This window comes from Serinus canaria, chromosome 3 (assembly GCF_022539315.1).
Source record: "Serinus canaria isolate serCan28SL12 chromosome 3, serCan2020, whole genome shotgun sequence".
In the NCBI taxonomy this organism is placed as follows: Eukaryota; Metazoa; Chordata; class Aves; order Passeriformes; family Fringillidae; genus Serinus; species Serinus canaria.
The window spans coordinates 79,052,814-79,069,425 of NC_066316.1; the positions used below are offsets into that span (position 1 = coordinate 79,052,814).

Genomic DNA, 16,612 nt, shown 5'->3' on the forward strand with positions numbered 1-16,612 from the left:
AGTTTGCAGAGGATCTATCTTAGCTCCTTCCTGTAAACAGACATGTGGATGAGATTGTAGATAATGAAAGTAGATATCCATTTTAGAAGCTCAGTAATTAAATATTTAGTGTTTTCTTCCACTGTTTCAGCAGGCTGTTTCTATGTGATTCATAGAAAATTGTTTTATAACTGAAGAAAATATAATCTGTGAACATTCTTTAACTTTGTCTGTCTCAACTTAGGAAAATGAGAGGTTATACAAACAAATGAAAGAGCTACAAATCCAAAACAAAAAAAATGAGGAACGAATGTTTAAGGAGAATCAGTGTTTAAAGACTGAATTAATACAGTTAAGGTAGGCTCATTTGCATATTCTGAAATCTCTAGAATTTTCTGCCCTTTTTTTTTTTTATGAAGAACCATTGCAGAGTCTTTCAGGTGCATGTTTTCTAGTGTTTCTCAGGTTTGTGGTCTTGTTTCTTCTTTTGAGAATTGATTTGTGTTGATTATGGGCACTTAATTCTTTGTTTTCTTGATCATGTTGCAAACCTGTGGGAAGACTAGAGACTTCCACTTGGGAAATATTTCAATGTTCTTATTCATATCAGAATGCATAATACATTACTCTGCACTTGTTCTGGTATTTTGGCTCTGCTGTTGTTAAGATGTTTTGATGCTGTTGTAAGACACACAGTAGATCAGGGGGCACAAGAGGTTCTGCTAGTGGAGAAACAATTCTATTCACTGCATTGTAGGTCCTGTGAGATTTACATCCTGTGCTAGTAATGAGGCAAAACAACCTAGAAATTCTGTGTACTCCTGATCTACAGATCTGTGCTTTGGAGAGGCCTGTAAATGAGTTCCACTGATGCAGGGTAGATTTTTATTTCCTTCCCTTGTGTAGTCCAAATAAACTAGTTCATGTGAGGTGAGAAGACTTCACCATACAGTGAATTTTGTTTGTGTCTAAATGTTGTGCATATTTGCTTCTCTTTTTGTTTTGAACCTGCACAGATTGAATTTGTGGTACAGCTTGGGGGGGCAGGGGGCTGTGTTTGTTTTTAAGTCTCCACTGGTAGTATGCTGAGTCACCACATTGCATAACTGCTTTTCTGTTGTTGTTTAGAGAAAAGATAGAGAAGATTAACAACCAGTCACGAGCCATGCAGGATTCTGAACCAGCCAGAAATCAGAGCTTCACAGAATTGATTTCAGAGCTTCGAGTAGCACAGGTAGGTGTATACCAAGCCTGTAAGATAACAGAGCAGTGCCTTTGCATGTAGCACAGAAATACAAATACCACTGGGAACATGAGGGGCACTTGTGGGCTGATGCACACAGCTCTGGTGTGGCCTGCTCAGCAGTTCAGGATAGGAGCTCACTAGCAGTAAGATACCTACAGTACATGCCTCGACACTTGGTCTGTTTACTGGCTGCTCCCAAAATCTCAGCCCCCCCAGCTGATTTTTGCTGTACCTGTGCAGCCAAGGGGCTCCATCTCTAGAGGTGGCTCTGGCACCAAGACCTTTTGTCTTACTTGGTCTTGAAGTTTGCTAGTGTTCATGTGTAGCAAAAAGAGAGACTGCCTGCAGAAAATGTGGGTGAACTGTTGGACAATACATTGTCCAGTTATCCTAGTCTTTAGTCTCAGAAGGAAGTCAAGCTGTTTTCTTTACTGACCCTTTCAAAAGGCAGAGGTTTTCTACTTCTATGACAGTTAAGTAGGGCTTAAAAAATCTGGAGTTTGGGGTTTTTTAAATGTTTAGCTTATGTTTTCCCATGCTCTTCCCATGCAGGGCCTGACAATAATACCAAAATTAAAATACCTTATTGTTGCTGTGGTCAGATGTAACTGTTGTAATTTAATCTTTGTGTGATGAAAATGCATGCTCAAGGGTTTTGTGTGATATTATGTGATCAGTTTTTCATGTTTTACTGTTTCTCTAAAACCTAGAAAGAAGAAGCTAAATTACAAGAAGAGATAAGACGTCTAAAACAAGATAAGCAAGCTCTTGAGGTAGACTTGGTACAAGCCAAGAAAGAGAGAGATTTAGCCAAAGTCCAGATTGCATCTGCATCAAGTAAAGCACCTTCATTTTGTTGAATAATTTTGCTTACTTTGCATTTCAGTAAATAAATATGTAACAAAAACTTGTTTCTTATTAAAGTATTACTTAGGGAAATATATCTAGATCATTTACAAATATTGTCTAAACTTCTAACCAAAGCATACAGTGAAGGACATGCTGCAGTACTTTTGGTACTCTGTTAGAAAGTATCTTCCTGTATCCAGCCAAACTCTTTGTTGTGACCTGTTAACTTTGATTTCTTGCCAATCTTTTATTGGATGTGGAAAAAAAAATTATTTCAATTATGTGACACCTCTGTTTATAAGAAAAGATCTACTATGTTACGTCTTAGTCTGCTATTTAGTTCTTGCCCTTTTTTTACCTATAACTTACACCGTGGGACTTTTTTCAGCATTCTTATCAGAGCTTTTTCCACTTTGAATTAATGACAGAGGGCTCAAAATTGGACTCTCATTTCCAGTGTCAGGCATCACAAATGCTAAGTGCCTTAATACTGACCTATGTGTCTCTTCTGAAAATGCTTGATGCCTAAATGGGAGGATTATGATCAATAAACATCAAAGCATATATTCCATGTTGCCATTTATCTTAAAGCTGAAAGTCTGTTTATTAGAGCATGATCAGGAACAGATCTTCCTGAAATTGTCTTAAATACTTTATGTAGTGAACTGTAAGCCATTGAGTACTGCTGTGTATGAGAAAAATAAAGGGCTTTTTACAAATACTGTTGCTTTTAAAATCCCAATTAGGATCTGGTTTTAAAACTACTGCAGTAACAGTGTTGTCAAAATGGTAAATGTGTGAAATATGCTGAGGAAGAGAGTGTTGACTAATTACTCCTTCAATACATAATTACTAATAAATCAATTCTAAAAATGTTTTATTCTTATAGGTGAGAAGTCTTATGAATTTAGAGTTATGGAAGAATCATACAAACAGGAAATTACTCATTTAAAGAAAAGACTTCAGTGGTATGCAGAAAATCAAGATATTCTGGATAAAGATGCAGCCCGTCTTAAAGATGCAAGAGAAGAAATTGAGAAACTAAGACTAGAGGTGATAATATCTAGCTTTATCTAAGAAGTTGGAACTGAAAATTGTTTCTTTTCCAGTGATGAGTGAAATGCAATTATTTCCTTCATAATAATTCCTTTTTTTGGTATATTAGATTGGTTCTATTGGGCATCTTGCTGATGCTTCTGGGAACAAAAGTAACATGCTTCCCTAAAACCTTCAGATTTCTTGACCTAAGGGAAAGAAGTATATTGTTATGTTAACAACCAGGAACACCCTTCTTCTCATTCTCTCTTCCTCCTTTTTGCTCCATAGTAACTTAAGCAACACTTTTTTTTTCTCTTAAGTACCAGTTCTAAATACTTTCTTAGGAAAAACTCCCTGGTTACTGTAGTAGGGAGGAAAAACCCAACACACTTGAAATCTAAAACAAAACTAATACATGAATCTTGAATACTGGTGAGATTTGCATTGTCTCCTTGTCAGTACATTAGACTTAAGATTCACAAAAAAGAAAATTTACCAGTGCTAAAATATAACTGATCTTGGAATCTTTTATGGTCTTTTATTAGAGAGATCACAGATGAAAGGAGCTGCTTCTGAAGGAGCAGCCAGGGACAGACACCACCATATCAAAATTTGATCAATATGCCATTCCTGTGAAAGAAAATATTTTTATTGGTATTTTCTCTGGGCTGGACTAATGTCTAAAAATTATAGTACCTAGAGCTGTGACTTCATAGAAATAATCAAATCAGTCAAACTATAAAATGCTGGCATAAAAGCATGACTTAGCATGACTTGGTAATATTACCAATCCAGGAGAGTGTTCAAGATAGGAATATTTTTAAATATTCAGGATATAATATCCCTGTACAGAGATCATAGTGGCTAATAAAGGTAGGAAATTCAGTTTTAGATTATAACTTTGAGTGCTCATGACCAGGCATCACAGGAGTGCAGGAACATGAGTTATCCAGGTCCTTCCCCTGATTCTGGGATTCAGCTTTTATTTAGGCACAACATAACATTGCCTTTGCTGTTTCTGTATCTCATCACATAGTGTAGCATTGCAAATCACAAACCATTTCCTAAACTCATCCTGAAATCATGAAATGCTCTGTAGCACTTTATATGACAGCTTAGTAATCAAGCCTGTATACTGGCAGTATGAAAGAAAGAACCAGTTTTAATGGTATAAAGACAGGAGTGTGCCAGAGCTGAAATTCTCTTTCAGATTTCCATATCTAGTTTCAGTTTCTTTGGAGAAGGAAGCTGTCATGTGGGTTTAGAGTCTGAAGAATCAGTACAGAAATTACCATTATGAGTTTTTAAGTGGCAGAATACTTCCATTGTACTATGTGTGTTTGAAATGCTTTTGTACTACAGGACAATGTTTCTGAATACATATTTCAATTTGTGTCCTCATAACTGGACAGGTTGAGAAGCTCAGAGCTGAAGCAGGAGATGAGTGTGTGCAACAGAAGAAACGTTTGCGAGAGAGAGCAGCAGATGCTAAAAGAATTCAGGATCTTGAGCGACAAGTATGCAATCAAAGAACTGTCTTGCATTTAAACTTTGTTTCAGATAAGATCTTTTCAAACCCCAGTGCTTTCATAAGGATAGTGAAAGCGTGAAGTTCTGTCATAAAGTAGCTTGTGTTATTGGACACTCATAAACACAAGAGCTGCAATTATTTACTTAGAATAACTAAATCTTATTGCTATTATATTGAACAAGCTGGGATCCCTTTTAAAATCTTTTAAAATAATTGTTTACAGTTTCTTTAAAAAGGGCAAGAGGGCAAAAGCCAAAGCTTGCTAAGACTCCTGTCCACGTTCAGTAATTCCTTAACAGTATGATGAATTTCAGCCAAGTTGATTCAAGAGTAGGGGTTTAAATTCCATTGGATTCCTACAAGATTCATGAAAACTGGGGGAGTGGAGACCTTAAAATCCATGTTTCTACTTAAAAAAACATCAAGTGGAAGTGAGCCTTCCTGAATTTTAGGAGGGAGTATTTGCATTGGTTAGGGATGTGGGACTCATGGGCAAGAGCCTTTGCAGAATTCTGATATGAATATCTTCCCTATAGATAAGAGAGAGACTTGTTATTGCATACTACAGAATAAAAGGCATATAATCTGTTATGGGAGAATAATAAATATCACTATGACATATCCTTAACAGTTGAAAAAGTAGAATGTGAATGCAAATCCAGAAAAAAAGCATATTCACAGCATTAAGAGCCATTCTCAAATCCCTCTTTTTTTTTTACTTTCTTTAGACTATTGACATAAGGTAATCTGAAGACCAGAGCAATATTTTGTTTAAGATCATGTGTAAATTAGTCAGTAAGAGACAATGAGTCTTGCTTTTCTGTAAACAAAACCATAAATGTGAGGAATATAAAATAATTCTCAATATATGCATCTATAGTTTTCATTCTTCCACCTTAAGGGAATGAAATTTGCTGACTTACTTCTGTTCCCATTTTCATTAGAACTTTATTACTTTTAACCTTTGACTTAATTTTCTCATCAATAGATCAGAGAAATGGAAGGAATTCTAAAAAGAAGGTATCCAAATTCTTTGCCTGCTTTGATTTTTGCTGCTGCTGCTGCTGAGAAAACAAATGATAGTTCAGCTAAAACAAACACAGTTGAATTTTTGGAGAGAAGAATAAAGAAATTAGAAACAGAACTTGAAGGTAAAGATGATGAAGCTAAGAAAAGCCTTCGTGCCATGGAACAACAGTTTCAAAAAATAAAGGTAAAAGTTGAGTACTCCACTTTGCAAGTAACAGTCACTAGGCAACTGGGGTCCAACACAGGGCAGTGCTTAAAAATGAAGGCAAAGACCACATTCAAGGGTAAAAAAATACTCAAAGAATTTAGAACCATAATTTCAGTACCTTCAGCACCTAAGAAAAAAAATTGAAATTGCTATGGTAGTAATGAAATGAAGAGGACATGTTCTGTTATATAATAATAAATTAATAATAATTATTAGGTAATAGGCATAATAAATTAAAGCATAATCATTTAATTCTTACAATTAAGGTAAGTAGTTTTCACCCTGTGGGTTAGAGTAGCTGCTTCTCTAATTCCTTGGTGTACCAAAGGCTGTGATTTCAAAGGTCTGCTGACTGAGCATTTCTGCAGGGAGCATTGGGAACCACTAAACATACTGTCCAAAAATTACATGATAGTGAGCCTAAAGACTCGGGTTAGGAAGCATGGAAGTCTGGCATTTTACTTAAAGGAAAAGGTGAACTGCACAGGTGCTTAATGGGCAGGAAAAGAAAGCATTGGGCAGTTGTTCCACCTTTTCTCCACAAGTCACTCATCATAATTTCCTCAAAGGTCATCCAAGCTATTAAGAAGGTTAAGTGTTCTTCAGCTCATGAGGAGGAAAGATTGGGTCTCTCTGAATTCATACTTCTTTCTTCATACATAGAAATACATAAAAAGAAAGGTCTGTTCTGGTAAAAATCAGGATGTTTTGAAAAACGTGAAATACAACTTTGAACATGTGACATATAACAAGTTCATAACGACAAAATTAACATCGGTAGCATCTGAAGAGAACTCAATTACATAAAAATGAAATATTTTCTTGTCAGTATAATTGTCTATCCCATAATTACTGCATCCATTGTCATTAGATTTTTTGTAGTAAATTTTTCAAGTAATTCTGTTTTACAGCAGACTTGATTATTTCACTCACTAATTTCTGAACTGATTGAGTAGTTTGTTAGTAATCCTGATTTGTATTGCGTCTTATGAAATCTTTCTTCAGAAGGGCAGTAACTTTAAAGAATAATAGGAAGAGCTAATAATAACAGTACACTTTTTTGTGCTTTTTTGTCACTACTTTCTACTCCCCTCCTAGATACAGTATGAACAAAGACTTGCAGAGCTTGAGCAACTACTTGCCTATGAGTTCATGAACGAAACACCGAAACTGAATGGTGATAAAGCCAATTCTGCACAACTTGAGCAGGAGCTTCAGAATCTAAAGAAGACCCATCAGATCACTGTTGAAAACCTTCAAACAGAAATTGAAAATCTTAAAAGTCAAAATTCCCAATTGAAACTCAGAAGTAAAAATGATAATAAAGATTTAGAGTCCATGGACTCTAAGATGAAACAAGGTAGCACAAAAGACAGGTTGTTAAAACTAAATGAAGAACTGGTCACCAAAAATAGAGAAATACAAGACCTCACAAAAACTGTAGAGAAACTTCAAAAAGAAAGGATGGTGATGTTGTCTGATAATAATTTAAGAAATAAAACAAATACTAATGGGAACTCTACAGAGGTCTTGAAAAAGAATACCTCAGCAACAGATAGAAGGAATTCCAACAACACTGGATCCTGTCTAAGCATTTTCAATGATGACAAGACACACCAACCACGTACCTTTTCTGATTCTCATCTCTCAGAAGTTTTGCAAGAAAATGTCCATCTGAAAGAGGAGCTGGAGAAGCTGTCCCTGGAAATGAGCCAGCAGCGGGTCAAGTCTCAGGCAGCTCTGGCTTATTCTGAAAGCAACATGCGAAGGTAAATGCTCATCATATTCCTTTAAAAACCTTTTTAAAGTGTTGGCAAACACAGGATTGAAGTGGCACTTTAACATGTCAGCCATGTGTGAAGGCTGCTTATACCTTCATTTGTGCTGTTTCTGGCTTTGGGAGGAGTTTTGGGGGCTCTTTTGTTACTTTGGGGGTTTTTTTAAAGCAGTGCACTGTCACAGTTCTTTCTACAGGCAAACTTGTGTTAATGCTTTTATTAATACTATATTTTCTTGTGCTTTTAAGTAAAATATCTCTGTGTAAATCATCATATCTTAAATGCTTTGTGTTGTATGGCATTAATACTTGTCCATGTTCTTTCCTTCAAACCCGGAGTGTGCTTTCAGTGGAATTTACTTGGCTGGCTGTAGAAACCTTTTACTTCACCTGGTCTCCCTTACATCCCTTCTCAATCAAAGTAGAAGAAATGGACATGCAATTTAGATTGCAACACATTCTTTTCTAAAATAGATAACTAAAAGAAGATAGCTGCATTATGATTAAAAAGCATCTGTTCTCTTGCCACTGTTTTAATAAGAGGAGCCAGCAAAGACAATTGACTGAATTTTTCATATCCCAACTGCCTCCAGTTAGATGATACACATATCCACCATTGTAAGTTTCCCACCCTTTTCTCCCTTCAGAGCAATAGAAGTAATGGTGATCCTGTCTTGCAAGGTTTTGTTATGAAATATATAAGATATGCTGCCTTTAACATTTCCACTATTTTGTGTGTTCAAGTGAGAAGTCTGTAGCTGCTTTACTGCATCTCACTTTTCTCTTGCTCTGTTCAGGATTCAGGAAGACACAGCAGAATACATTGCATCTCTGAAAGCTTCCCACCAGAGGGAAGTCGAGAAGATTGTTTGCCAGCATGCAAAGGAGCATTCTACTTCTAAAGTAGCTGAACTGAAGAACAGAATTTCAGCACAGGAGGTAAGATACAGTAGATACATTACTTACATATAGATATGTCTTAAAGTTATTTCTTTCTGTATTACTATAAACTTACTTTATTTGAAGTAGGACCAATGATTTTAAAGATCATCCTGTGCCACAGTATTCACAGAATCCCAAAATGGCTGAGGTTGGAAGGGACCTCTGAAGGTCATCTTGTCCAACTGCTCTGCTCAGGAAGGTCATCCAGGACCATGTCCAGGTGGCTTTTGAGTATCTCTAAGGAGGGCAATTCCACCACTTCTCTAGGCTATTTTACACATGGTATAAAGGGTAGAAAGAGCTGTTTCATTCAGATTATTTAAGAACATTTTAAAATGAGGAAAGTAACTTGAAGATTGAGACTTGTTTTCATATACTACATATGTACCTGTGTGCTATTTTAATAGCCCATGCACACACACGTGTTGGAGGCAGTGTTGTTCATGCACACAGCACTTACACCTGCAGTACTACAATCACAGAAACTTAGAATGTTAGGGGTTGGAATGGACCTCAAAGATCATTGATCATACTTGTGATCATGCCCTTTTGCCATGGACAGGGACACCTCCTACTAGAACAGGTTGCTCAAGGCCTTACTCAGCCTGGCTTTGAACAGTGCCAGGTTTGTAGCATCCACAGCCTTCCTGGGCAGCCTGTTCCAGTGTCTCATTACCCTCACAGTAAAGACTTTCTTCCTAATATTTAACCTAAGCTTCCTCCCTTTCAATGTGTACCCATTACTCCTTGTGCTATCACTGCAGTTCCTGATGATGAATCTCTCTGGATACCCTGTAGGCCTCTTCAGATACTGAAAGGTTGCTATGAGGTTTCCACACAACCTTCTCTTCTCCAGGCTGAACAGCCCCAACTTTCTCAGTTCTACTTATTTTTTTCTGTACTTCTACTGCATTGGTTTTCACATGTTGTCATGGGTGTGTATGCTAATGACAAAATATTTTTAAACCTTTTTTAGATATTAATAAAACATCTTCAAGAACAACTTGGTGAACAAGAGAGACGTCAAGAAGTTCTTTTAGTTTCGCAGATAAGAGAGCAACTTCTACAAAAAGAGGTATATTTAAATTTCAGTGGGAGTACCTTAGTCTAGTAAGAGTTTTCATCCTAATTCATGTCAAGCCTGAAATAATATGTAGTAAAATAAGTCTTAGAAACAAAATCTTTGTCAGTTGCTTCTACATGAATTATCCCTGAGAATGCAAGGTTTTTCTAGTTTGACTAGGAGAACAACATGTAACAGAATGCAGAATTTTGACCTATTTTGATGTTAATATTTTTATTATTATTTTGTTTGAAATGTCTGACATCTGTATGAAGTTTGATCAGTAGATTAATCCAGGTTTTCATATCCTTTGAGAGTTATGGTGGGTAGTGGTAAGTAGACCACAGGACTTTTTCTTTATTCCTGTTAATTAGGAGGATTTTTTATTACTGTTTTCAAAAACTTTTCTTTTTTCATCCTCCATTGCCATAAAACTGACTTAGGCAGTTATATTCTTGGCTTTCTCCTTTGCTGTCTCTCAAACTTAATGTGTCTTAAGAAGGGAGAGTTAGCCATAAAAGTTATGAAATTCGATGGATTTTGAGAGAAATATATAGGTTGTTTTTTTTTTCTAATCTTCTACTTCAATCAATAGCAAATAATCTAAAATTTACACTTTTTCTTATCTTTGCATTTGGGTTAATGTTGGATCAAATTGCTGTCAACCTTTTAGCTCAAGCTTTTAGACTCATTGGCTATGCATTTGTTGTTTTTGAAGTTCTGCCAGTCTTTGTTGCCATTTCCTGTTCAGGAGGAGGATGTAGCCTCTCTCAGCATTGTGCCTGTGCTTCATTCACCATCTACTTGATGTATGAGGATCACTAATTTTAACTTAACTTTGATAATAGTCTAACTTGCAAGGGTTATTAAAAGTGATTAATCTTAATCTTACTAAACTCCTATTTATCTGGATATTTATCTTACACATGAAAAATTCTACCTCTGTTGTGAAGTATTTCTATAAAACTGTGAGTTTGTAGGGTGAGAAAAAAGATGTCCTAATAAACAAGCTCTGTGTTTGCAGAATAGAGGCTGATACTTTGGGTTCATGTAGATGTTGGTTTTCCTTATAAAGGTTGTTTCATTCCAGCGGTGTCAGTATATGTCATTCTTCTTCCTGGAAAAACAGAGCATGAGTACAATGAGACAAATGTTATTGTTTCCTCTACGACTGCTTTACAGGTTATTGACAGTGATGGTTTAAGAGACCATCCAATGTGACCCACATGCTAGAGACCAACTTCAAGGTGCTGGTATTTAAGAAAATGTAAGGAGTGTCTTTGTTATAGAAATCATTGCAAGACTGTACAGAGACAAATATCTATACCTTTTAAAATACATCTTTAGCATTAAATGATTCAATAAGTTTTGTTGAGAAAAGAAGACAACCAAACCTGCAAATGGAAATAGCAGTGATAGGGGAAAGCACCACTGGGAATAGAATTGAGTCCTGTGTCAAAAATGGTGGTACATCCAAAAAGGCAGAGTTTTTCCTGAGGCTTCTTGGAAGATTGTTATTTGAATACTAATCTCAGAAATGCTGTTCATGGATGTTTTCCATTTACTGAGTGCTTCCTTTCCCTACGTGCAGCTTGCACATAGCACTGCATTGTATTTGATGTGATTCTGTCCCTGGCAAAATACACAGAGCCTATTTTCTCCTAGGGCTTTTCCCCCTCATGAGATCTTTCCACTATGATTTTTTAATTGTATTTAATTATATACTTGAGACCATACATCAGCCCTTCCCTTCAGTGGGACAGCTTAGCAGCCAAGCAGCAGACACTCATTTGCACAGACCTTTTGAAACTAAGACTTCTGCTCATCTGAAAAACGTGGCTGAACAGGTTCAAAACTGCTGGAGTAATGGACAGGCAAAAACATACTGACATAGGCCTTGTCATTTTAGAAAGCCACCTTGAAATGTGGAAATAATAGTAAGCTGCCTCAGAGTCACTTCTCAGTAAGAGTGATAGCATCTTATGGAGACACAAAGCTTCCAGCTACCTGAATTAACAGCAGAGAGGCAAGGATGCCTATTGAGTGCATGAAGAGGAGTAGCAGCTCTCAAATATATTGGCTAAGGGAAGCTAAGGACTGTCATAAAGGATAAAGATGTCAAAGTTGTCACTTTAGTTTACTTATACCCATTAAGAGTGACCAAAAAATACTTTGGATGAAGGAAGTTACTTTGAAGGCAAAAAAAAGAGAATAAACCAGTAGGGCTTTATAAGAAAACTTCCCTGAATTTCTGGAGGATTAGGAAATCAGTTTTAAATCATTGTCAAGTTATTTTACCTGGTTATTATTAAACTTACATGCAGGCTTGTAATCATCTCTCTTAGCAGCATGTCTTTAATTAATTTAGTCCTTAGAAATACGTTGGTACCTTTTATATTTGGTCTTTATCTTGGGTGTGAGAAAGGAAAGTGTAAGAACATCTAATCATAATATTCTCTGTTAACTTTTGTTGTACGAAGTATAAAATGTGACAGAACGCAATCCCTTCATAACATTATTAACAGGACTGGATTTATCAAAGACAGCTAGACTTTCATGTCCTCAAGCTACTTCTTAGAAATGAAAAACACTAACATAAGTCCCTGAGTCCCTGTTAAAGCTTTTGAACAAAGGAGATTTCTCTTTTATGTCTTCCTTTCTACAGTTTTTGAATGTAACAATTAAACAATGCAAATACTTTTTAAAGGAATCTGGTTTATACACTGCCTAACACAATTTTAACAATTTTCATCAATTCTCTTTGACTGCAGGTGACAAAATTGTTGGAAGAGCTGAGAGAGGCTAGGGAGAGCCAGAGTCCTGAAATGAAGCATTTCTTGTGCCTGGAAAAGAAAATCAAGCATATAGAGAGCAGACATGCAGAAAGAGAGCATGAAATTCAAAAGGTGCACCAGTGCATAGATGCATTTACTTCTCAGGGGCAATTTATTGGCTTAACTATAATTTTATGGTATTTATTCAGGCTTATTTAGCTGGCACCTCAGGAGGAAAGTAGTTTTTATGCAGCCATGGTTTTGTCTTTGCCTGCTAATGCAAGTGAGCGTAGGTGCTGACCTGGTCTAAGAAGGCCTTGGTGTCCCAGAAGGTTGGACTCCAGACAGACCTCTGGGGTCAGTATCATTATTTCATACTTCAGTTTCACAATGAAAGAGAGCTACTGAAAACTGGCAGGAGTTTGGAGTGCAGAGTCTAACCTATGATATATTCCTCAATGGAACTGTAATTATCTAGTCCTTGCAGCCCTATTCACAAAAGCTACATTAAAAGTATAGTAATATCTTATTTTGTTTTAAAACCAGATCTCAAGAAATATGTTTTTAATATACAGATTTTTTTTGTTGTTTAGAAGGATTTCTTCTTGTACATTTCCATATCAGATACTTCTTTTCTTTCAAAAAAGACTGCTGCATAAAACAAGTCATTGGATTAAAAATAAATCCTCTTGCCACTGTTTTGTTATTTTTGTTCACATTCTGTCCTGCTGAAGGTGACTGTAATACAGTTCATTTTTTGCTATTAATTTGCTTTTATATAATGTGAGGATGTCTTTACCATTTTTGTGAAGTGTTTGCTGTTGCCTGTTCTGTGATCTAGCTCCACTGAATACCAATAAGTAAATAGTAAATACCAATAGTATTTACTAAGATGTTTTGTAATTTTTGGGCTTTTTTTTAAGAAATAATAGTATGCATAATTAGTACTAAATGATTTCATCTTTTTGTGGCCTCCCGCCCTTGTTATGTATTGAGCTTTGGGTTTTGTTTTCTCTTGTTTTTTCTCCTTTAACCATCAGCAGTGGGGCATTGAACAGCTGCCCAAATGAATTATATCAAAATGAATGGTGTTGAAAAGGAAACTGCTGAGCAGGCAGCTAACAGATTATCCTTAGTATCAAACTGCAAATATGATAATTATGGCCTTTAAGTGATAGGCTCTCTTTAAAGGATCTGTTACAATTAATTGTGCTGTGGAACTTTTGATATCTTGTGACACTTCTTACGAAGTGTAACTTAATATGATTATGTCAGGGATTCATGTTAAAGTTATTCAGACCTTTATCTGCAGCAGCATCAGATCTTTGTGACTACAGGACATTTTCTGATAATTCATAGAACTTGTGGTTTTTAAAAGTAGAATAGTAGGCTACAACATGTCATTCAGATTTAGTTTGTTTTGCAGAGCATTATTTTAATTACCACATTTAAGTGGAAATTTAAAAAGTTAATTTTAATTTATAGAAGGTTTTGTGTTATATGCTCAGCTTTGCCTTAAATATTCAAATCTAATTGCTGCTTTGGAGAGAATAAATTAAATTCTCCTGCGGCTCATTAGTCAATAATAAATTCTACCCTTCTGTCATTAATGCAAATATTTAAAGGAATTCGTTGCTATCAGAATGATTTTTGTAATATTCAGAACAAATTGCTTCCGCTTGATGTGAGCATTCAGCTTTGAGACTGAGCATCAGAAAAAATGATGTGGCAGCTTTTTGCAAAGTGGCAGCACTGGCTGAGTATTGGCATAGGAAATCACAGTGCTTCCTTCTAATTTGCAGGCAACCCAACTAAGGCAGCACATTTCTGAAATAAGGCAAACCCAGGAGGCTGAGAAGTGGCGAAGGCTGGCACAGCAGAAGAATCAGGAACTGGAGAAATTCCGAATGGAGCTGGATTCCATACTCGATGTTTTACGTGAGCTGCAGAAACAAGGGGTTGTTATTCCTGCACCTGATTCCAGTGCATTCAGAGTGACAGACAGCTGTTAGAAGACAGGATTAGGTAGTGGTTAAATAGAGCAGCAGAATTTTAATATTCAGAGTTATGTATAGAAATGGTTTTGAAAATCATTATTGTGACATGTATAAATTGCATTGCATTTTGATCTTCCTTTAATCTCTCGTGTCCAGAGGCAGATTTGCATTGAGCAGTACTCTAGTCATACTGTATGTCTCCTATTTTATTAGTAATAAATTTACATATTTTTTTTAATAATAGGAATCTTGAGGTTATTCCGTAAATCAGCTGCCATTGAAAAGTTTCCTTTTTCACAGACTGTAGAACATGCCTGAATATTTTTAAGTTTGATTTCTAACTTGTCTTATAGTGATTCCTTTGTGAAAAATTTGAGAAGCAAACTGTTTGGTTTGTATGTTTAGTGTATGGCATTGATGTATTTCATTCCATAGGGCAGGAAAAGCATCTTTTTCCAACATTTTCTTCTCTCCCTCCAATCCTATAATATTCCTTCCCTTAAGACTTCTTTCCACTTCAGTGAATGATTGGAGGGCTGGAACAGAGCAGGCATTCCTGGTGGTGCTCACATTCAAGTTTTTCTTTGAGATTATTCCAACTGTGCTAGTAAGACTGATGGCAGAGTGGGTCTGGCTGAATTTTACAGGGCAGAGACAGAAGAAACCTATAAAATACAGTGTGAGTGTAGTTATGGTGTCCCTTTTAAAAAGGAAGGTTTTTACAGTGGGCTGCTCAGGATCTGACATAGTAAGTACCTCTGTAGGGGATCTTGACAGGCTAAGAGATCAGTCAGATGTGAAGACAGTGTGCTAAAGTTCAAACTTCAGGGATGTGTAGGTGGGAAAATTTAGAGTTAAAATATTGAGCAAGTTAGGAAAGAGACTGGGGGAATGAAAAATCAAAAAACAACTGAAAACCAAACCAAAATACCAAAGGTGGAGGTAACTTTCTGCTGAACTGACAGGCATCATGGCAGGTAACACCCTGAATGTTGGAGGCTGTTGTTTTCTCCTCAGGCCCTGCCAGTTACACACCTGTGCTGTAGAGCTGGTACCAAGGGGCAATTCCTGCTGCAACACAAATGTGTGCCTTAGGGTGCTATGCTTTTGGTCTCTTCTTTCAAGAAAGAGATGGACTCAGTGGAGGGAAGGAAGAGTCATCACTCCAGGAAATGCAGCCCTAGGAACCTCTGAAGCCATAGGAACTGCACTGCTCCAGAGAGGAGCCTTGGGAGGGGGGATGATGAGCATGGCTTTACGTATATGAAAAACCTGCTGCTAAAAGCAAGAAGCAGCAATTAAAAATAAAGGTAATTTAAAATAGATGATGATAGCTATGTGGTGGTTGGAAGGCATGCTTTCCCAATAAATCAGTACATTATTAGTTTGAAGTTTCAGTGGCTGCATGTCCTTAAGAATTCCTAAGCACATATATTGAGGTTGTATCTCAATCAACTCTGCTTATTTAGAGCAAAGAGAAGATGAAAGCTAGACTGTACTCCCTAAGGACCTGCAGTATTGGATGAACCTAGCATTTAAGTCAGATGTGAAATAGTTCAGGTCTGTGCTTCTCTGTTTATGTATTGTGTTCTTCAGGGACCAGCAGTAAACCTGCATTTTCTCTCATATAAGCGTGTGGCATAGCATGCATAAAAAACAAGAGTATAACAAATTATAGACATAGACAGTGCTTAAGTACAAGGTTTTTTCTTTCTGGCCCATACACAAACATGAAATGAGCCTGTATACACATATATATATATATAGATATTTTAAAAGGATGATCAGTTGCCAGTTAATATGGTAATCTTGATTGTTTCATGTTCAGATATTTTCAGTATTTTTATTTTGTCCCCATCTAACAAAGTATTAGTCTACATTCATAAAATGTGTAAATATAAAAATGGTTTGTATATAAAATATCATCTATGTGTAAATATAATGCATTTTCTTGATTTGGGTCTGTTTTGCAACTGAAAAGGATAAAAATTGAATCATTTCAACTAATTTATTTCCTGTATAATTTGCTGTATGTGTAACACTCTATTAAAGTGTGTGACCTGAAGTGAGAGATGTTTTTTCAACTACTGCAAGCCTTGTGTCCCCAGAGAGGCCAGGTCCTGGGACAGAAATCCTAGAGGAAGCATTTCTAGTTACTGGAAACTCTCTCATGTGGATG

General features: G+C 36.4%; 1 protein-coding gene across 3 annotated transcripts in view; it reads left to right on the plus strand.

The window, feature by feature from the left end:
• The window catches only part of CEP162 (centrosomal protein 162), a 44,341-nt gene extending 27,953 nt beyond the window's left edge, over window positions 1-16,388 (plus strand). For all 3 annotated transcript variants that reach the window (XM_050972632.1, XM_018918748.3, XM_050972633.1), the window contains 11 exons: window positions 224-336; window positions 1,108-1,213; window positions 1,936-2,062; window positions 2,964-3,127; window positions 4,525-4,629; window positions 5,632-5,856; window positions 6,979-7,649; window positions 8,455-8,596; window positions 9,576-9,674; window positions 12,434-12,568; window positions 14,239-16,388. In XM_050972632.1, the coding sequence (XP_050828589.1) occupies window positions 224-336; window positions 1,108-1,213; window positions 1,936-2,062; window positions 2,964-3,127; window positions 4,525-4,629; window positions 5,632-5,856; window positions 6,979-7,649; window positions 8,455-8,596; window positions 9,576-9,674; window positions 12,434-12,568; window positions 14,239-14,448 (2,097 nt within the window). In that variant the 3' untranslated portion in view covers window positions 14,449-16,388. The remainder of the gene's footprint in view (window positions 1-223; window positions 337-1,107; window positions 1,214-1,935; window positions 2,063-2,963; window positions 3,128-4,524; window positions 4,630-5,631; window positions 5,857-6,978; window positions 7,650-8,454; window positions 8,597-9,575; window positions 9,675-12,433; window positions 12,569-14,238) is intronic.
• Window positions 16,389-16,612: the final 224 nt, after the last annotated feature.